The sequence below is a fragment of the Neodiprion virginianus genome, chromosome 5, assembly GCF_021901495.1.
Source record: "Neodiprion virginianus isolate iyNeoVirg1 chromosome 5, iyNeoVirg1.1, whole genome shotgun sequence".
Classification (NCBI taxonomy): Eukaryota; Metazoa; Arthropoda; class Insecta; order Hymenoptera; family Diprionidae; genus Neodiprion; species Neodiprion virginianus.
In genome coordinates, this window is record NC_060881.1 from 20,246,190 (window position 1) to 20,266,971 (window position 20,782).

The 20,782-nt window shown below is 35.6% G+C and overlaps 3 protein-coding genes across 16 annotated transcripts; 1 reads left to right on the top strand and 2 right to left on the bottom strand.

The window, feature by feature from the left end:
* Positions 1 to 778: 778 nt before the first annotated feature.
* Positions 779 to 5,208, bottom strand: LOC124304721 (neuroguidin). 7 transcript variants are annotated; one of them, XM_046763303.1, is made up of 4 exons: positions 5,077 to 5,208; positions 3,023 to 3,557; positions 2,526 to 2,879; positions 779 to 2,386 (listed from the first exon to the last, which is right to left on the bottom strand). In XM_046763303.1, the coding sequence occupies exons 1-4, from the start codon at positions 5,083 to 5,085 to the stop codon at positions 2,364 to 2,366; spliced, it is 921 nt and encodes a 306-aa protein (XP_046619259.1). In that variant the 5' UTR covers positions 5,086 to 5,208; the 3' UTR covers positions 779 to 2,363. The 7 variants fall into 7 exon arrangements, with proteins under 7 accessions (XP_046619259.1, XP_046619264.1, XP_046619262.1 ...); XM_046763308.1 differs by lacking the exon at positions 5,077 to 5,208 and adding an exon at positions 4,673 to 4,850; XM_046763306.1 differs by lacking the exon at positions 5,077 to 5,208 and adding an exon at positions 4,465 to 4,850.
* Positions 5,209 to 5,838: 630 nt separating this feature from the next.
* On the top strand, positions 5,839 to 12,183 carry LOC124304717 (transmembrane 9 superfamily member 4). Of its 2 annotated transcripts, XM_046763290.1 has the most exons (11): positions 5,839 to 6,000; positions 6,555 to 6,799; positions 7,201 to 7,347; positions 7,462 to 7,617; positions 7,790 to 8,067; positions 8,507 to 8,725; positions 9,140 to 9,297; positions 9,392 to 9,651; positions 10,200 to 10,383; positions 11,174 to 11,412; positions 11,962 to 12,183. In XM_046763290.1, coding segments are annotated over exons 1-11 (1,890 nt in total). In that variant the 5' UTR covers positions 5,839 to 5,997; the 3' UTR covers positions 11,963 to 12,183. The 2 variants fall into 2 exon arrangements, with proteins under 2 accessions (XP_046619246.1, XP_046619244.1); XM_046763288.1 differs by having other exon boundaries at positions 11,174 to 12,183.
* A 196-nt stretch (positions 12,184 to 12,379) lies between these two features.
* Positions 12,380 to 19,690, bottom strand: LOC124304720 (metallophosphoesterase 1). 7 transcript variants are annotated; one of them, XM_046763299.1, is made up of 12 exons: positions 19,542 to 19,690; positions 18,819 to 19,092; positions 18,395 to 18,690; positions 17,101 to 17,246; positions 15,425 to 15,459; positions 14,877 to 14,947; positions 14,643 to 14,783; positions 14,041 to 14,208; positions 13,847 to 13,932; positions 13,389 to 13,511; positions 12,890 to 13,030; positions 12,380 to 12,765 (listed from the first exon to the last, which is right to left on the bottom strand). In XM_046763299.1, the coding sequence occupies exons 3-12, from the start codon at positions 18,555 to 18,557 to the stop codon at positions 12,601 to 12,603; spliced, it is 1,239 nt and encodes a 412-aa protein (XP_046619255.1). In that variant the 5' UTR covers positions 18,558 to 18,690; positions 18,819 to 19,092; positions 19,542 to 19,690; the 3' UTR covers positions 12,380 to 12,600. The 7 variants fall into 7 exon arrangements, 4 of the variants coding, with proteins under 4 accessions (XP_046619255.1, XP_046619256.1, XP_046619257.1 ...); XM_046763300.1 differs by lacking the exons at positions 18,819 to 19,092; positions 19,542 to 19,690 and having other exon boundaries at positions 13,385 to 13,511; positions 18,395 to 18,792; XR_006908257.1 differs by lacking the exons at positions 12,380 to 12,765; positions 18,819 to 19,092; positions 19,542 to 19,690 and adding an exon at positions 13,106 to 13,156 and having other exon boundaries at positions 12,892 to 13,030; positions 13,295 to 13,511; positions 18,395 to 18,795.
* Between the last annotated feature and the right edge of the window lie 1,092 nt (positions 19,691 to 20,782).

Genomic DNA, 20,782 nt, shown 5'->3' on the forward strand with positions numbered 1-20,782 from the left:
AAGTCGATACTTCAAAAGAAAGAATCAATCGAGAGACTCCTCTTTTTTCTTGCTTTCTCCGAGTAGACATTGTTACTTTCTGTAGATTTTTTTTTTTTTTTTGCTCCTTTCCAAACATATTGACATCCTCTCTTACTACAATTGTAGCAACGAATAAGAAAAGAGATCAAAAAAATATAATAGTGATATTAGAAAAAACTCGCAACAAACACGTTAACACAATAATTATGTATAATTATAACTAATGATAATAATAATTGTACACCGCGAGAACAAAAAAACTTAACGATAAGAATATACATAATAATAATAATAATAATAATAGTAATAAATACCTAAATAAAAACACAATAATTAATTAGACAAATATCGCCAAAAACTTCAACATATTTTTTTTTTTTCTTTGCTTGGAAAAATGCGAACAAAATATATTTAATTGCTAATCAACGAGATAAAAAATTGATGTTAGATGAAAACAGTATTCGATCTTTTAACGCTATATAGCTGAGATCTGTATGCTCAAAGGAATTTGATCAATCTAGGGTGGCAAAAAAAGCACACAACGAAGAAATTAAACAGCGAGAGGAAAAAAATTCCTCGAGTTTTCGTTTAGAGACTTTGATATTGCATTAAATAAAATTTTAACATCCGTTGTATTTTTGTTGGCATTGTTTGGGTTCATATTGCATGATTTTTATCAACGACAATTTAGATCTCTGTAAAATATCATAAGTACTCAACTAATATTTAGCTGGTTTAATGTTGTTGGTCCACCTCCTGCGTAAAAAATCGATCGATTAACGATCAAATGGAGTCAGTATACGTTTACATATACTTTTACTTTTTTTTTTGCAATTTATGAATTATTTCGTTCTCTTTTTCCCATTCTGTCTGAGAGAGAAAGCTTTAATATTTGTTATTCAATCATGTTTTTTTTTTTCTTTTTGTTAATTTATAGTTAATGTCATATAGTGACAGAATTATTCGATTCGTTATTGTTCGATGTATTGTAATTACGGATTAAAAAAAAAAAAAAAAAAAAAAAAATCTAGGACAAGAAAAAATACGTGGAAAATAAGATTTGGCAAAAATGTCAGCAATTAAAAAATTACAATCAAAGATTTTAGCCTTCTCTCTCTATTCATCTTTCATTCTCCTTCTCATTTTCCCTCCTTATCCCTCTTTCAGAATCACTTTCTTAACAATTAGAACCGATAGTAATATTATTAATGACATTACTACATTAATTAATTACTTAAATAATAAGTAATCGATAATAATAATAATAAATTAAAAAACCATACCAAAATAAAAACAGAGGTATACACATATTATATATATGTATACGAGGGTGGTTCTTATTTTGGTCATGTCGGAATTTCTTCGCGCTCGCCCCCCAAATCTAATCAACATATACAGAAAAAACTGGCTAAATTCCTGAATTTACCGATAACTCCAACACGCCTCGCCAAGCAGTCAAATTTTTTATATGAAAAAATACATGAAACTATTAATTACTTTGAAACAACATATTCTAAAAAAAAAAATTCTATTACATATGACTATTTTGTAGGGAATTTAATGCTCTACAAAAAAGATCTCTTATAAAATTTTCTTAGATCTAATATTTATCACGCTATCAGTGGAGAACTGTCTTCATTTGTTAAAATATATAGTTTTAGAGTAGTAACCAGTTTTCTTGACAAATTTTCAAACGCATCCGTTTTTCGATAAAAAAAATTCGATAGCTTGGCGGGGCGTGTTAGAGTTATTGAACAAATTTGGGGACTTAGCCAGATTGTTTTTATATATATTGATTACTTTTGGTGGGTAAACGCGAAGAAATTTCAATACGACCAAATTAAGAAACACCTTAAAATATATACATATATAGTATATATATATATAGCATATATATGTACGAATACACGACGTTATCGATATTAATTAATTTGATCACGTATAAATAATAAGTGATTAAATTGTAGATTTGAGTATCTCGTTGGGTTATTTCCAGTGAAATACGGATATTTCATCGATTTTCTTTTTTCTTTACATTGATAAACTATTAATTAACCAGTGCGCATTTTATTCAACTCGTTGGATTATCTGAGTAAATTTCATGTATAGTTTATTTTATTTTCATTATTATTAATTATTATTATTATTACTGTTACGTTTTTCTTCTTCTTTCATTTAAAATGTTTACTTTATGTTTATTTCAATAGTTACCGCTGTATGATCCTCGGCTTTGTGGGTTTGGCTTGCTTGTTTTGTGTGTGCGTGTTGTGTGTGTGTGTGTGTGTGTGGGTGTGTGTGTGTGCGTGCGCGCGCGCGCGTGTGTTTCTTTCAAGGTTTTCAAATTAATGCTTTTTTTTTTTGAAACCTGGAAAAAAGAAATGTACACATTTAATCTCAAAGATCGAACGACGATTTTCTTATGCTTGCGAAATTCAGACAGACAGACAGAGAGAGAGATATTGTCTACCTTCAAAAATTCAATAAATTAGCGCAGAGATAATTACTTTTTTTTGCTTTTCCTTTGGGGACTTTCCTCTTCTTTCCGGTCTTTACAACGGACGAAGGTCCACCGAAGGAAGTGATCTCGTCACCCAAACTTCCAAGCGTAGTAACCTGCCGACGACGGTGTCTCTCTTGTTTAGTGACGGGAAGACGAGTCATGTAGTTCTCCTCGTACTCCATTTTACGCTTGTTCTCGAACCCAAGACTTGCCTGCTTCTCTCCAAGGCTCTGCGAGTCCTCTGCAGGCGCGTCCAGATATTCCTCTCTCAGCTCTCTAAGAACCGCTCCTGACACAGCACGCCTTTTTGCTCTTATATCCGCCTTACGCTGCCTCTCTGTATTTGTTTCATCTCCATCTAAACAGCCAGAATTAAGATTAGTACTTTCGAAATGTTTTTGTCTGCGGGAAGAAGACGTTAGATGTCACTTGAGATAAGATGGCGAAAAAAAGGAATAGAAATATCGAAGAAAAATCAGAGTTCTTTTTCCTATTTCTTACCGTAATGAACGGCAGCCAATCTGGGCGGTACATAAATGCCGGACTTCTTGATTTGAGTTTTAGTGATCTCCTTTTCCTCGCCGTCTTCGCTATCCGGGTCCAAATCGGAGGCCTCAATTTTTCCAACGAGAGCGTCAGGATTTGCCCTGAAGTTGGCTGGATCATCTCCGCTGGCAGCACCAGTCACAGCGGTTTTAACGAGCTTGTCTATCTGGTACTTAAGTTTATGATCAATGGGTCGAATTTTCTCAAGGACGGTCCTTATCTCAACGAGACGGTCTATTGATGGATCGCCCTCGATCTTTTCTCCCGAGCATTTCCTCAGGACGACATAGGTCAGGTTTATGAGATAGGAGAGAAGCATGTGATACTTCATCTCCAGGAAACTTAGACCCTTGTCCGTCGATATTTCTCCACTTTTTACCCTTGCCAGCATGTTGTCCACAAGCTGATTCACCTGCGTTACATTGGCGTTCATTTCGCCTAAAAGACGGAACGCCTGTGGCAAATCACACTGCTCCATTTCATCGATTGCCTGATGATTATAAGAGAAGTATGTCTTAATTTCTTGGCTCGGAAATTCAACAGATTGGGCTTTTGTATCGTTTTCATACAGTCAGATTAAGGGAGGGAAAAATGTAAACGTGTATCAAGAACCTACTTACTTTGGAAAAATTTCAAAATAAATTGATAAGTAAGATCGTGCTACAGCAGATTTTTCAGTATCAAAAACCAATATTCAACTTTTCTCAGATTTTATTTTAACGGTAATAATTGAACTTTTTCATAGATAAAAATTCAAATCACTTTTAATATCTAAATAGAAATTTGTGTCGCTAACTACAATTGAATGAGGGAAAGGCACAAAGCACCGTTTCTTCGAAAAAAGAAAACTATGTTCGATTGTGGAAAATACTTGGAAATTATGAGAGTTGGGAGATTTTAGGAATGAGGATGGGAAAGCATGGAACAATTAGCTCAATGACAGAATATGTGAAGACAGAAACAAAAAAGAAAAATGATTCTTTTTCTTTTCCCATATACCTTATAAAACTATGACATAACAACAAAACATGTGCATTACAAGTACAATAACAAGAATTATCTAAGTTTGTATACCAAGTGTAAAATGAGAAATATGAGTTGTGGGATACAATATAAAAGCAATTCAGCTTCTCTGATTAATGCAGTGTAATAATAATAATATTCCGTACTTTAAAACACACACGCATGCATGCATTAGCATTACTTTGTGAGAACACAAGAATATTATTTGTAACAATTATAATACAGATTGAGATCTAGTTAACATTGACTGTGGGCGTGTAAGAAATTGGTACTAACAAAAATTTAAAAAAAAAAAAAAAAAACGATAAAAAAGAAAATAACCTAGTTCGATTCGTAGTACTTGTAGCAATATTCGATTATTTACGTATGTATACTTTTTCAGCTCGTTATCGCAGTCGCAGTTAAAAAGCCGCAGATATATGTATAATAATGATAACAATATTATTGGGTTTTCGTGGTATGTTTTCTTCTTTCTTTTTGTTTGTTACTTTTCTTTCGTTTCACAGAAACAACCCTTCGCAAAGTATTATAAAATTGAAATAATCTGCCATCTTCCTGCGTATAATGTGTATCTGTATTTACTATAATGGATGGCTACTGTGGATGACAGAGTAGATACCCGGCAACCGAGAAAAGAGAGTGATTCGGGACGAATTGCAGTCAACGAAGAACCGAGGGTGCCGGAGATGATCGAGGAAGCGAGACGGAGAAAGAAACGAGGCAACGCGCTAACGATAAAGAAAGAGCGAAATGAAAGATAAAAGAAACATGAGGGAAAAAAATTCAGGTACGCGCAGCGCACAGCGCAGAGAAAAACACAAACACAATCACCGGCACATGGATGCCAACTATACCACCGCGAAATACTTTACGACGTTGTAAGGGTAAAAAGAAAAAGTGAGAAATGAACGAATATGCATCGGTTCTTTTATCGTTATTTAATGATTGTTCTGATACTATTTATACAGTCAATACGATCCTCTTACCTGCACCATTGTTATTCAATCAAAATAAACTCAACAAACACATATCTAATCGAACAAAACTTGTAATTAAAGCCCCCCACGTGGGACGATATTTTCCTTTTTCGAGGGATATATTTCGTCTTTTTTCTCCCCCCCCCCCCCCCCCTCTTCGCGCTGGGATTGCGAATCCCGTTACAAATTGGCCAACCGTATGGCGTCAAAAAGTCTAGTCAAGATGAAGACTGATCTAGTTCCGTTTATTTCGTGCCCACGTCGACCTTTTATATCTTATTTCGGAAGAAGTAGAAAATATGTGAAACTATTTTTCGCTACTTTTCACGTCATCAAAGAACATAGCTGCGGCATTCATTTTATAATTAAGTGTGACCCAAAGTTAGCTACTAGTGCTCAAAATTATCCAAGCCGAGATATTTATAGTGATCTCTGGTGATATGCTTGTAAGGCATGGTGGAAGAATTATTATGTTGGTATGATTATATAGACGAATAACCACACCATTTTGTGTTTTCAGCAGGAAAGAAGTGCGCTCAGTGCGGTTGAATCTTGTACTAAACTTCTGTCTAATAACAATATCTGATAGTAGACAACCACCAGACGATATCGCATTTATTGGGCGCTGCCGATCACCCTCGTGCACGGTCTGATGCCGCTGATGCTACAGGAAATATTCCCTGGGTTGACTGCAATTTTAATCGTTATTACGATAAATTGCCGAAAGATGGCGCAAGGCGCGTTGAAAGATTCATCAAATATTTATTCCATCAATCTCGCCAGTCTAGCATCGAAAGTCGAATAGCGGCTACGTTCAGACGACTGTTATGGTTCTGCTGCAATTTTGACGTGTGAACGAGTGGGGTATCGCGATTAAAAGTCAGGTAGGGTCGGCGTGGCGCGCCTTTGGCCAAACACTAACGTCAAATAATGGTGAGTAAAATAATGAAAATATTCAACAACGATGCATCTTAACGCTGAATATGTGCAGCGATATTCGAGCGCTCAATTTCTTTCTGTTACCCGGATTCTCGAATTTCCGTCGAATCTTCTTCATCTCCTCGCGGTTTAAGCGTTTCTTACACGTCCTCATCGCCTCCTTTCTCAAACATTAGCGGTTCTTACACCCCAAACATCATTCATCGTCCGAAATCGCACGTCACGTCATCGTCGACGGTTCAAACCGCGTTTCGATCTCTCTTCCTCTAAGCTTATTTTTTCCACGTATTTCACGCACTTCTGGTAACGCAAGCTATCAGCCACTAGACTGACAAACACAGCTAATGAATAAAAGCTGTGCAAACATTTAGAGACAACTTGGCACTTTTTGTCAATTCAACGCTTCACACCTTTTTATTAGTAAATATTGCACCAACTTTATCTAGATCCAATAATCCAAAATTGTGATCCCATGATGCTCAATTTCACCCGCGTCACCGAATCTTGTAACATGCTTCGATTCGTTTTCACTTTTTTTGTGTTTTCAGGAAAGGTTAAAATGGTGGACGATCTGGCTTTTCGTCTTGCTTCTCCAAGCAGATGCTTTTTATGTACCAGGAGTTGCACCGGTGGAGTTCACGGCTGGTCAGAAAATCGACGTCAAGGCTGTCAAAATGACGAGTACCAGAACTCAGTTGCCATACGGCTACTATTCGTTGGACTTCTGCAATCCAAAAGGCGGCGCTCTCATCTATAAGTCCGAAAACTTGGGCGAGATACTCAGGGGCGACAGGTGACATGATATATTATTACCCTGAGAGGCGTTCTGCTTCTGTAAATGACTTATGCATGATATATCCAAACTCTGCTGGAAAAATCCTTTACTAGAATATAGAAATCAGGCAACAAGCCAGGGATTGTATTTAATTTATCAATTAATTCATAGCAATCAATGTCATTTTATTATTCCATTTAATATTCTGACAAAATTGCGATCAAGCGTTTATCGAACCAAATATTAGCTTTTCAAACCCACGCAAGTATTTTTCTGTTCAGAAAAGAGCAGTTTTTGGTTTTTGCTTGTACTATTGGTTATTTTCAAGTTTCAACAGCATCTTTGCTACTAAAAATCTTCATCTTTCCTGTATTTTTTTTTTTCACACCCAATTCAAAAGCCCTTTTCTTTGTTCAAAGAATTGTCAACACGCCTTACGAAGTTGAGATGAATGTTCCTGTTCATTGTCGACTTCTGTGTCACACGCCGAATGAAAAGATGACTTGGAGCAAGGAAAAATCTGAGCTAGCAATAGAGCGAATTCAGCACGAGTACTATGTACATCTGTGAGTACATTTTATGACCATTCCAGTGATCCGTGTTGAAAAATCTATGAAATCATTTTCTCAAGAATTTTATGTCAACGTTTCTCTTCATTCTGTTGCCCTTCCTGATTTCAGACTGATAGACAATCTGCCTGCGGCAACTAAACAGCAACATCCAGAGACCAACGACTTCACAGTACAACCCGGATACAGATTAGGTGGAATTAAAAATGGCCAAGCGTACATCAACAATTACCTGAAGCTGATTCTCAGCTATCACAAACACGGAGAGTAAGTTGATCTTTATTGAAAAATATTTCAAATGTTACTAATTCCAGCTAGTATCTTGTAACAAAACACTTTTAAAGTCGAAAATCAAATTATAATCAAATTCGAAACTTGTGGGTAAAAATGTAAGTCAGATTTATGAATAATATACGTTCCTTTTTTTTTTTTCAAACAGAAACCAGTACAGAGTTGTTGGTTTTGAAGTGGAGGCAAGTTCTGTTGATACCAATCAGATCGAATTTACTGACAAGAATGAATGCATCATCCCTGATAATCCCAAGCCACTTTTCATCAACCCAGAAGGCACCAAACTCCAATTTTTCTACTCTGTCGTGTGGAAAGAGTCCGCTGTCAGTTGGGCGAGCAGATGGGACGTGTATCTTGGCATGAGCGACGTCCAGATTCACTGGTTCTCTATAATAAACTCGTTGGTTGTGGTCTTCTTTCTATCTGGTAAGAAATTGAGTCTTTGATAATTACTGTTTCCGTTAAATCGACGTTGTGGTAAACATTTGTCGTTCCTCCACGAAATTCGCGATTGTCTGAAAAACTGGGTGAATTTCGGGAATTTATATACCTACAACCAATTCAATTTAATCGGGGTTTGTTTCATGTCAAAGTATATCGATCGGGCTTTGCTTGTTTTTTTTTTTTTTTTCATCAGAATCGATTGACAAAGCAAGTAGACAAAACAATTTCTCATTCGATTTGCTTCGAATTTGAAAACAGTATTCTTGGATAGATAGTACCTACATCTTTCTCCCTAGAATCGAAATTTACCATTCCAAATTTTCTCAGCCAATACAGTGTAGTTTTCACCATTTTTTTTGACGATTTTAATTTTGTAAACACATGAGCGATAGCGAAAATATCGAAATTTTATTTATTCCAGGAATACTGACTATGATAATGGTGAGAACACTCAGACGGGACATAGCAAAGTATAACGCAGGCGAAAGTGACAGTTTAAGCGGTCTTGATGAAGCGATAGAAGAAACTGGGTGGAAACTTGTTCACGGCGACGTTTTTCGACCACCGACAAACTCTCGACTCTTCGCTGCTGTCATTGGTAGTGGAATTCAGATTTTCTTCATGGCGCTTATCACTATATGTAAGTCATTCTTTCAGTTTATTTGTATAATAGCGACGTAGATACAGAGAAAAAAGGTTTTGGAGTAGCATCCAAAGTTCAATGAATCAAGATGGCATAGGAAAATTCTCTCGTAATATCATTTCAGAATTTGCAGCAAACTATTTGAAGTAAGTTTTAGACACTTGCCGATTATTAGTTTTCAGTCTTCTAGACCGTTTTCACATTTTTTTTTTTTTTTTTTTTTTTTTACTATTTCAGCCTGTTATCCGGTTTATTCATCCAATTTCTAGGACTTTCAGATCTGTTTGGGTTTCTTTGGATGGTATTTTTATCAGTTAATTCTATAATAGTTTGTCCATATTATTCAGATGACTTTTTCGTTTTTTTCTTTTTAAACTGTTGATTCCAATTATTCCCGACAATTCTTCACAGTTTTTGCAATGCTGGGTATGTTGTCACCTGCGAGTAGAGGAGCCCTTGGCACCTGCGCTATATTCCTTTACGTGTTCTCCGGGCTTGTCGCCGGTTACTTTTCGGCGCGTCTCTACAAAACGATGCGAGGCAGAGAATGGAAGAAGGCTGCGTTACTGGTGAGTGATTCTCTTTCTCGGTTGTTTCAATATTTGTTAACCTTTTCCTCGTCGCCGTCTGTGCAATAAATAATTTAAAATTTTTACTTTTCAGACTGCAATGCTTTATCCGGGGATAGTTTTCACCACTTGTTTCTTCCTGAATTTCTTCATTTGGGGAAAGAAGAGTTCAGGCGCTGTTCCTTTCACCACTATGTTGTCCCTGCTTTGCCTCTGGTTTGGCATTTCTCTGCCTCTCGTTTACCTCGGTTACTTCTTCGGATATAGAAAACAGCCCTTTGCTCATCCCGTTAGGACGAATCAGATTCCCAGACAGGTTCCTGATCAGTTGTGGTACATGAATCCAATTCTATGGTTGGTATTCGTTTTTTCATCCATTTATAATGAAGTTTGAATATAAAATTTCTCGCCGATTTCTCTTCTGACCGATGTAAGAGTGTTTGTGAGAAACGATCCTATTTTTTCTTGGAACATCGATTTGATTTCATATTTTTTGTAAAATGATCGCCCCAATGTTCGGAAGTGCACTCCCGTCAGCCAGGATTGATAAATTATCTTTCTAATTAATAACAAATAGTTTACAAAATATAACCCCAACGGCCGTCTGGCTGTGAAATAAATAAAGTCAAAATCTGTAGAATATGTATTCAGCCGTAGCTGCTTAGAGCGAACTTTTTGACAATACTTCGATCGTTATTAAAAAATTCCTGATCGATTCGATGAATCGAGAAACAATTAGACTGCTTATGGTATAGTATGTTGTGTGATAAGGGACGAAAGTTGGCGATTATGACATAATTTTTTTCTGAAACACCCTAGTATACATGGATTGCAAAAAGAAACTAGTGTAGGTGACCCTTGATAAAAACCTAACCAATGCTTCTTTTCTCTTCACTTTCCAGTACACTGATGGCTGGGATTCTGCCGTTTGGGGCAGTTTTCATTGAGCTGTTTTTCATCCTGACAGCGCTGTGGGAAAACCAGTTTTACTACCTATTTGGTTTTCTCTTTCTCGTCTTCTGCATACTCGTCATATCCTGCTCGCAAATATCCATTGTTATGGTCTATTTCCAACTTTGCGGAGAAGTAAGTAAATCGATTTATTATGTTGGAAAAAAATGGAGACAATATCGACAAGTTTTCAATCAGTATAACAACATAACAAAAAAAACCAATAACAAAGAAGTTCATTGAGTTAGTACATCCATTGTCAAAGTATACATCTTTTTTTTTTTGTTTCAAATTTAATTGCTATTCTTATGCTTCATTCGCAATTTTTTTGCTCAATTCCTTCACCCGAAATTTCTGATATTGCCAGCTTTCCAATAAGTTAGCAACACCACAGTGTTTAATGGAGAACTAGTGTCGATAGAAAAAAAAAGACAACACTATATTTTTAGCCTTTTATTTGCTCAAGTAATCCAACGACCCTAATTTGTTTTACGAGAAAAGAGATGACCAACCGAAAATCGAGTATCGTCATACGACAGCCTGACCTGTATTTTGGCCCTTGGAATTGACCACACACAGATGCCGCGAGGGCGATTTTTTAGGTCATCGACGAGCCTGAAAAATCCATCCTTGGTAGGGAGGTGGTAAAAAAAATATGGCGTTGTCTTTTTTTTTTTTATCGGTACCAGTTCTTCATTTATCGTTGTGGCACTGCCAACTTTGCTGAAAGCTAACCGGAACACAAATTTCGGCAGAAGGAGTTGAAAAAAAAATAGCAATTAAAGAGCAATTACAGCTTAAAATATTTTGGATGTGGGTGTGCCAATTTAATGGACTTAGAACATAGAGTAAACCCATCAAGTAAATACCGACAAATCGGAAACGATAAAAAATTATTGTTACAATGATTTTTATTTATTTTCAGGACTACAGATGGTGGTGGAGAAGTTTTATAGTGAGTGGCGGATCAGCCATATATGTATTGGCTTACTCGATATTCTACTTTGTGACAAAGTTGGAAATAACCGAATTAGTGCCAACGTTGATGTACTTCAGTTACACAGGTCTGATGGTACTGACATTCTGGCTTTTGACCGGAACCATCGGATTCTTTGCGGCTTACGCGTTTATTGGGAAAATTTACGCTGCCGTGAAGATAGACTAGTCAGTGATAAAAATAATAGTAATAATATTATAATATTAAGACAAACTTTAAAGAAAAAAAAAAAGAAAAACCAGAAAGACAAGAACTGAGAGGAAAAATAAACAAACCAGTAAAAACCCCAGACGAGTTCGTTGGATCTTATATAAATTCTTCTCACGATATAATATGTATATTGTATATCTTTGCGTTCGAAGCAAAAAAAAAACAAATACAAAAAAATACGCAGAATTACAAAATTTCAGGACTGTGGTGTGAAATTCACCGGATATTGATTTTCAAAATATCTAATATGAAATCGCTAAATCATCCTGCATCTGGAATTTTTTCACAGTGATGACAACACTTTCGACGTTTAGTCAATGACAAGGCTGCGGAAAGCATTTTGTCCAAATCGAATCTCGTCGAATTTACTTATTACCCCTCTAAATAATAGTAATAATAATGACAAGAAAAAAAATTAATTTCGTATAATTTTCATTAATATACAGGAGGTATGTAGTATTTAAAATAATGTTGACCAGGATCAATATCACTCTTTTGTTTTCAAGGTGAGCGATGGAAAGAAAAGGAAATAAAGAGAAAAGAAAACAACATTTAAATAGCTGAAGAAATAAAAATCTGAATGTCATATGGAAATGAAAAAATGACGAAGCGTACATTGAACGTGACGACTGAAAACGACGCTAGAAGCTGTCTTGGTTGTATATAAAAAAAGGAGAAAAAAAAAACAAAAAAAAACAGGAAAAGAAATAAAAATTTTATATATAATAGGTAAAAATGGAAGTTATTATAAGATTCTGAGACAATCGTTACGTCGATTGATTTCGATCGTTAATCATCAACGTCGTCGAGGAAAGAGTAAAAAATAAAAATGTATATTCAGACCACAAAAGAGTTTCCTCTTAATTATCACTATCATTAGGATAAATAATAATAATCGTAATAATAATAATAGTAACGATAATATTGAGCTTGCAATATGTACATCTCTGTTGCTGTTTATTAGTATCGTCTTCATATATATCATACATTTCATTCAAATCCATTTGGTATGATCGATTTTTTAATACGGAAAAGGAAACAAAATATACCATAACTGGGGTAAGAATGTGAACGGCGGGTAAGTCAGTCTAGCATATGATATGTGTGTGTTTGTGATTTCGTACGTGCAGTTACATGAATTCGTTTTACGGATGAAGTTTCACCAGACGACGATAATTAAATCCTCTTCTAGCTTTGAGCACGAGGTAAAGGAATACTACAATAGAACCGATTATATATATTCCTATGACCGTCGTTTCGACAGGCATGTAACACTTTGATACCGAGTAATTGTTCGGCGTGAATACACCCTGAAAAAAAAAAACAACGAAAAATATGGTTTGATGTTAGTTCTACTTTTTTTCATACCTCGGTACGATTAGAAAATTTTTTACTATGTCATTGCAGCTTTACATTTATTATTTAAATACTTACGAGTAAGAACGACGGATTGTTTTTGTTGCGCCAACTGAAAGACGGAACGGTGAATTCGAGGATATTTTCTCGGTGGATTCGCCTGCAGCCATGATGCGTGTGACCATTGACTATAAGTCTCGGTTCCATTATGTCTAAAAGCTGACAAAGAAACAATCGATCAGCTCTGTTTAGGTTCATTAAATCATCAAGCGTGAAATCTGATGTGATAATTACTCGTCGACTAAATATCAGCGTTTTTTCTGCCGATGTTTTCATTATTATCACCTTGAGAAAGTTGTTTGGTTAAAAATCGATACATTTTTGTTAATTTTATTACTAAATATAATGAATTGATAAATAATCAACATACGATTATGTTGTTATAAAATTCTTTACAACGTATGAATATTTAACCAAAACAACCTCTTTGAAGTTCAATCACGCAACATTGGGGATTTTTTCTTCTTTCTTCAATTTTTGTGAACGAGCATCACGAAAAATATAATGCCTTACGAACTTGTTCAGACGCTTCTTTCGACAGGCATTCCCAACGTTCTCGAAATTTTTCGCTCTTTATATTGGCTGGAGCTTCGTCAACCTCGTGGCAAATTTCATCAGATTCACGGTACATAGGATAGTGCTGAAAATACATTTGATGTAAAGATTATTTATTCGCTCCTTTAAATATGAAACTTCAAAAAGCATTTGGCTCCCGAAAAATAGCCAGAAAATTTTCTTTTGGCTCTAATAAACAAAAAAATATGATCTTTCACGACGAAGCAAATTGAAACGAAAAGAAAAAGAAAAACATAACGAATCTGTTATCCCTTTTGCACAAAACTTGCAAAACCTCTGGTTAAAGGCGTTTATTAATAATTTTGCCCCTTCTTTCAATTTTTGCGTCAAAAAAAAAAAAAAAGAAAAAAAATAAAGAAACCAAAAACCCGATTGTAAACGTCGTTTTGTAAATCTCACCTGCAAAAGAATCGGCTTGCTGTACTGCTTCAGAATGTCTTTACTTTTGCAGCTGCTTCCGATACCTTTTGTGCATTTTAATTGCTCTGAAAGCGAAAGAGAAAAGGGATGAGTTTTACATTTCTTTGATCGTAATTTTAACTGCAACGCAAGTTGAAACTTGCGGTTACCGACAAAAAATCAAACAAACTTACTGGCAATTCTGTTTAGCGCCATTTCTGTAGGCTTGCAAAGGAAGCATCCGTCTCCTTCCAACGCCATACTGTTCATTAGAACGAAATGATTTCCCCTCACACTAACTCGCTTAACACTCGGCGCGTTCATCGCGTTAACGAACCTTTGATTTAAGTAAGGGATGATTTCTATATTATAAAATTTTTACAATATTAGCTTTATATATACTCGATTAAATAGTGTTAAATGTCTTTGAGACTACTGTAATTTTTATTAGCTTCTTTTTTGAAAAAACTTATAAAATATAAGGATGTTCGTTGCAAACCCATATTATAGCTATAAATTGGAATTTGTAAGAAGAGAAGACAAGAAAATAAACTGCTCTAACTTTAAGGATGTCAGTTGCCCAAAAATTGACACTTTTTGTCGATTTTGTTACAAGAAACTATTATGTAATAATATTAATAAGAAATGGATACTGATTTTTAACTAATCAACCTCCTCAATAAGGAGTAATATTTTTATAGGCAAACTGAAGCAAAATAAAATTGAAAAATGCAATCAAATCGAAGCCATGCCATGACTGATAGCTCAAATACTGCGCCACTCAAATTCAACGTACTGTAATGAAAGCCCATGTCGTGGTTCCCAGCAACGACATATAGCTGTGTATTTTGCGGAATGTAGAATAGGGAATTGAATCTAGCGACGTAACGATCAAATTCGGCACTGCTGCACCAAAGTCCCTCATCAAATATGTCCCCTGAAATTTATTTCCCATTTTTATCACTCTTTCTTGCATTTCACATATGAAATTAAAACTTTCCGCCGATTTACAAATTGTCTTCTTACAAACCTAGTATGAAAACCAATTCCGGCTTGTGAATAGTCATCGCTGTCTGAAATGCTCTGTACATTTGCCATTCCCTATAAAGAAACAAAGAAAAGGGATTACCATAATTATTATGCCCAATGTATTTTTGAATTGCTGTCGAAGTCAAAACTTTGCAATTTTATCATTCGAAGTTTTACCATTTATTACTCAATCAACAGTCAAAGCTAAAGATGAGAGTCAAAGAAAGAGATATAAAACACACCATGCATGAAATACCTTGGTGTAATCTTTGATGAGAAAACGAAATGGACACAGCGCATACAGAACACGACAGAGACGATAAGAAAGGCAATCACAGCGATTGTGAATACAAGACCGATGGCTGGAATAAAAATAATGCAACAATTATACTACGCACTAACGATAGAATACAGAATAACGGTACAGGGAAGTGCATATGACAAAGCGGACGAACCACTCGAAACGATGCAAAATACCATCCTTGGATAAGAGTGCACAAATCACGAGACTGTTCGAATGACCAGCTCTATTGAGCAGCAAATACATACCTAACAAACATCAGGATGCGACTCAAAAGGAATCCCTGTAAAGTCGTACAAAGAACAATACAGCATGAATACAGAATATGAGCGAGGGAACACAGAAATCTCAAACATGGCAGGAAGAATGTATGATCAAATATCTGAACGTGTACGTAACAAATCCATAGATTTATTTAACAAAAAACATTATGAGATGGATAATTCAGCAAGCAAGAAATTATTGCAATACAATCATGAATAAATAGACGCGACGAGGATGAAAAACCAAAATCAGCCACACAGAGAAGAATTATAAGTGAGAGAGGGAAATAAAAACACAATCAGACTACACTGAAGGACCAACAAAAATATATTGATTGATTCAAAATATCAAGCATACACTCGCCATACACAAGCATGTCTGTAAATGCTCATGTGGAAAGAATAAACCACATCGATAGTACAACATGAATCAGTGATGAATGTAAGACATGGCAACGATAATAACAGACATGAACAAAGAAATAAACACACTCGCATTACAAATGAAACATCAAACAAATGTATACAAAAACGATGTAACAATAAAAGACGCTGTTGGAAATATTGAAACTGGTATATTTCGGCTCTCCCTGCATCGATTGTATTGATACAGGGCTTAAATGAAAGCTCGTAAAGTCTAGAAACGTGCAAAACTTTCCAAATGTCGGATTTGAACGTGAGAGAAGAAGTATATGTGATAATATTCTCGCCGCCAGGGCCCAGGAAGTAAAAGAGTAGTAGATGTACTCAAGCCTATGTGCCAGCTAAAATTATGCCCGTTATTGATGCAGAGTTAGTAGTACGGATTCGTTCTAAATATGTAAACCAGGCAGCTGTCAACACCTGGTCAGCACTTCATAATCGTAATATTTCAACGACCAAAGAATACAGACGCAATGAATGGCCAAAATCGGTATTACGAACTCTGCGCTGAAATCTGCTCTAACATTTTAATCCGGAGTTTTATCTCCTCTCTTACTTCCTGGGAAGGCCAGAGGCGTCTTAGTGCGGTAAAAAATTGTGCGTCGGCTCGCGCATGTTCAAATTTTTTTTTAGTGAACTTGGCGTGATGGGCGACCGCCAATCTTTATTATTATTTTTTTGACTGTAATCACATTGACTTCGATATGAGTGCTATTGATTACAATTAAAAAAATTACTTGTTAGATTGCAAAAATTTTTATGATGTGATTACAGTGATTTCAAGATGACTAAAGTAAGGAGTGACACAATGATTGTTCTTTAGTGGCCAACCCTTTAGATTTATGCGGATTTGATAGTTCAGTGATTTTATTATCGTTGTTTTGGAAAAAAATTTCAACATATTTGAATTTGGCACTTGGCTGAAATTCTTATTAGGATTATTACTATCAATTCAGGATAAATATAAGTTTATTAATTTCATTAGTATTTTTAAATCTTTTATTTTGAGATTCTTAGTTGAAAATCAGATGTCAAAATACAGGGACTTGTATATGGTTTCAAGTAATTGTGCAGATGAAGTGAAATTTGACCAATTACATTTATTTTGTGCTTATTTCATGTTTTTGCACATTCCATATTTGCCAGAGGGAAAATCTCAGAAGTGTGATATTGTTTTAAAAATTTTGCAAAGATATTTTCTTTGACGGAGGAATTTGAATGATAATTTAAGCACCAACCTTTTTAACTTGTCGAACCAGTGACCGTTTCTGGATCCCAACAAGTGAGTATCGGATAAAAACATCACTTTCACAGGCCGCTCTTCTGCATTGTTCAGCAGAATAGCTGGATCTGCTTTTTGGGCGTCCAGATCTGGCCACCCACACTTAAAATAAGACAAAAATTAGAAACCAATTTGAGTGAAAAATTAACGTTCAAACAAGCAAGATTTTTATTTTTGAGGAAAAAATATGAGCGCTAAACAAAGTCTCCAAACTGCGAAACGTTAGCCTTTTCATTCATATTTAGCAAATGAGAAAAAACTTATGAATGGTGAACGCAGGTTTCTAAAAATAAATCCAGAAATTGAGTTTGCTCGAGTTCATTTTTTCAATAGTTTTTCTGTAAAGTAAAAAAGAAATCTGAGCTAAAACAGACTCTTCAAAGCGAGTCAATGTGAGCAATGTTCTTTGATTTTTGGGAAAAGGTGTGAGCAAAATTGGAGTTTCCTCAGTATCAATGAGTAAAAATAAGTTTCTCTTTTATTTAAAAAAGAAGATAGCAGCATGTTTCTTAAAAACCGAGCGAGTATAATTTACTGAATGTAAATGCTTGTTTTCAGTACAAACAAAAAAATACGAACTAGGTGGAAGTTAGTCTTAAAGTAAATGAGTAAAAGATGAGTTGTTTGAAGTAAAATGCAAGTATAAGAGTAAGATAAGGATTCATGATTTTTCAATTTTGTGAATGATCGTGAGTTTAGTATTATATTCTTATCACTTAAAAAAAGAAAAGAGATGAGTAGCACTTGCTCCTATTTTTAGTTAGGAAAGGACAAGAGAAGTAAGAAAGTAAATTTCACAATACATTAGATTTCTCGTTTCTCTTATATTTTGAAAAATATAGCTAATTTTCTGAAAACAAATGAGTTGAACTAAAAGCGAGTTCATAAAATAAAATAGCAACATTATGGAGTTCATGATTTTCTTTTGTTTTAATAATATGAAAGACAAGCAAGCTCCTCAAAACAAATGAGTGGAACGACTTTCAAGATTAGTTCAGTAGAGACTTGGGTTGAGCGAAAAGATAGTTTCTGAGGTAAATTATGAATGAAAGGGGAGTTTCTTTTTCTGTTTTATCAGTGTTATCACTTCGTCCGGTAATCTTTCTATTTCCTTCGTGACCACTGAAATATAGTAATACAAAAGACGTGTCGCTAGTTTAATCCCCAAAGGTTGAATTAAAATCTTGGCCAATAACATTCGGGCACTGACATGCCGAATCGTTAATATCTGGATACCTGGTTATACTCACTTGAAAAATTACGAGATAGTGAACGGCGTACTCGCAGTAGAAAAACAAGGTAACCAGGCCCAAGAATGCCCTGAGTATACAACGATTGTAGTAGTTCATTGATGGTCTCCAGTTTCAGATAACCTAACCTTACATATCGCAACGAGATATCGCAGCCGTCCATGCACGGTCAATGTGGCTGATTGTATTATGGGGGGATGCTTCGTCACCGAATCACAACAGAGGCACGATAAGATTCGAAAAAATCTGGGTCACTCATGGCGCGGAATCTCACAAGGTTTTTTGTTCGCTTTTACCTGACGTAAAATTATTGTCAATTTTCTCGTGTGGTAGGGTAGAAATCAATTTTCATATAATCATCTTGGACAGAGAGAGAACGACGTAATAACACTACATGCCCTCTCTTTCTACGACAGGCGCATACCTATCGTAGTTGAGTGCCCCAAGCATTTCGTTGATATTATCTGGATAATATGATTACATATGCAATAGTGCCTAGCCATCCGCAGTAACAATTCCTCCATGTAACATCGTGGTCAAAAAGGGTCGGTATGACCACAATCGTCTTTAAATAGCTGTCGCATGAACAGCATCGTCTCGATCGACTCATAGAATTTCAGGAATATACTTTGGACATTGTAGATTAGGGATCAATCGTTGTTACATGCAAAATTTAATCATGAGGTGGTGAAAAAAATCTGAAATGTGTAAAAGTATGAAACATTCTTTTTATCACTAAGAAATTCATAACTTTTGCGTTTTTCAATATTTTTTAATTAACTTTATGGGAGATACTTTTGAAATGTGATACTCGTAAGGAAAAAATAGCTGTATGGTGGGCGACCTAAAAACGGTATTTATTCTGAGATCTGAAGTGGGTTTATTTTGGAGTAAGTAAAAACGAAAAATTATGAGAAACTTTAATTATTTTATTATATATTCTTGTATTAATCATTTTTGAGTAGTACAGGGATAGGTTAGCGTATGGGCACTGCTCTTTCTTATTGCGGTCAATTTTTCGAAGGCACATCACGAAGTAAGGTGTCTCGAAACATGCGACTTCGTAAATTGTAAGCCATCTGATTGTAAATATCGCAGTAAGTGCGTGTGAAATACTTGTTACGAAAAAAACCGGTCATCATATTACCACTCGCGTTTCTTTTAGCTGCTCCGGTGTTGAAAAAACAAAAAATAAAAACTATTTTCACGAAACAGTTCTTTGGTGGTTACACAAGGGGTTTTAATGACCCCAAGACGCACTCACGTCAACGTTTTCTCAACGGCTGTTGCATAGATACTAGCACGAGGACGTAACGCCTCTATTCTAAGTATAGACACAAAGGACATTTCAAAGCGCTGCTAGACAGCGCGCTAACAACTTATAGTTATTTGGGGTTAAGCGGGTAGCTTGGTCGATTTCGCATTGATGTATATATATCCAAATATCGAAGTGTTTAGTATCTCAAACGTGAAAAAGGGCTTAGCAGCTTCAATCTACATGCAATTCTGACCAAAAACACCCGAATACATATTCATTTGGTATAGAAATAAAGAAATGGCATGAATTTTACGAAATGGCAATAGTGAATTCGTAGAATTCGTACGATTTCTTTATTTCTGCGTCAAATGAAAATGTATTGGAATATTCTTATTCAGAACTGTGTATATAGAATTGAGCTGTTAAACCCTTTATCGCGTTTGAGATACGTGGATTTTGATATTTGGACGTATATAAGTCAGTGTCGAAATCAACCGGGGCATCCCTGGAGAGCTAGTGAGTCGGGTTATTGAAACAAACAGTCAATAATGTCAATGTTTGGCATATTTTTAAATGAAGTAATATGATTTGTAAATGTGGTACGGGCATTTTCGCCGAAAAGTCTCATAGACACATAAAATATTGAAACGTAAGCTAATTTCTTATAAAATAAGATAAAAAATTCTAGTAAATGGCTTGTAGGAGGAAACGCAACATTTAACGACACAATTCAGTAACTAAATGAGACTTAATAAGTACAACAACGACAGCACAATAGAGCCTTTAGAGGCAGGCGTCGGGTTTTTGTGGTACGAGCATGAGTGCTCGGAGCGTTGGCGTGAGTCGGCCAATTGGAGCCTGCGAGACAGAGAAAGGTTGTAGTGTCGTTAATTCCCTCACTATACCGTTTACCACTTACACGAAAGGGTATGCTAGGTTTCCTCCTTGTCTGCATGCTCTAAGATAATTATGCACGTCGTCGGTAAATTTTTGTTGACACGTGAGCATGACTCGGTAATTTCTACTAACACGTGATTGTCGGTCGGTCATTTTTGCGCTACGCCATTGTCGGTCGGTAAAAAGAAAAATAATCGTCTTCGGTGTGACAGGATGAATTCTCACCAACTGTT

Coding starts and splice junctions, on each gene's coding strand:
- LOC124304717 (XM_046763288.1), top strand. Junction 7,348..7,461: donor CACGAGTACTATGTACATCT/GTGAGTACATTT, acceptor TCCTGATTTCAG/ACTGATAGACAATCTGCCTG. Junction 7,618..7,789: donor AGCTATCACAAACACGGAGA/GTAAGTTGATCT, acceptor TTTTTCAAACAG/AAACCAGTACAGAGTTGTTG.
- LOC124304720 (XM_046763299.1), bottom strand. CDS start 18,557: ATGGACGGCTGCGATATCTCGTTGCGATATGTAAGGTTAGGTTATCTG. Junction 17,247..18,394: donor ACTATCTCGTAATTTTTCAA/GTGAGTATAACC, acceptor TCTTATTTTAAG/TGTGGGTGGCCAGATCTGGA. Junction 13,031..13,388: donor CGAAAGAAGCGTCTGAACAA/GTTCGTAAGGCA, acceptor TTTCTTTGTCAG/CTTTTAGACATAATGGAACC.
- LOC124304721 (XM_046763303.1), bottom strand. Junction 2,880..3,022: donor ATTGGCTGCCGTTCATTACG/GTAAGAAATAGG, acceptor CTGGCTGTTTAG/ATGGAGATGAAACAAATACA. Junction 2,387..2,525: donor CAAAGGAAAAGCAAAAAAAA/GTAATTATCTCT, acceptor TCTTTTTTCCAG/GTTTCAAAAAAAAAAAGCAT.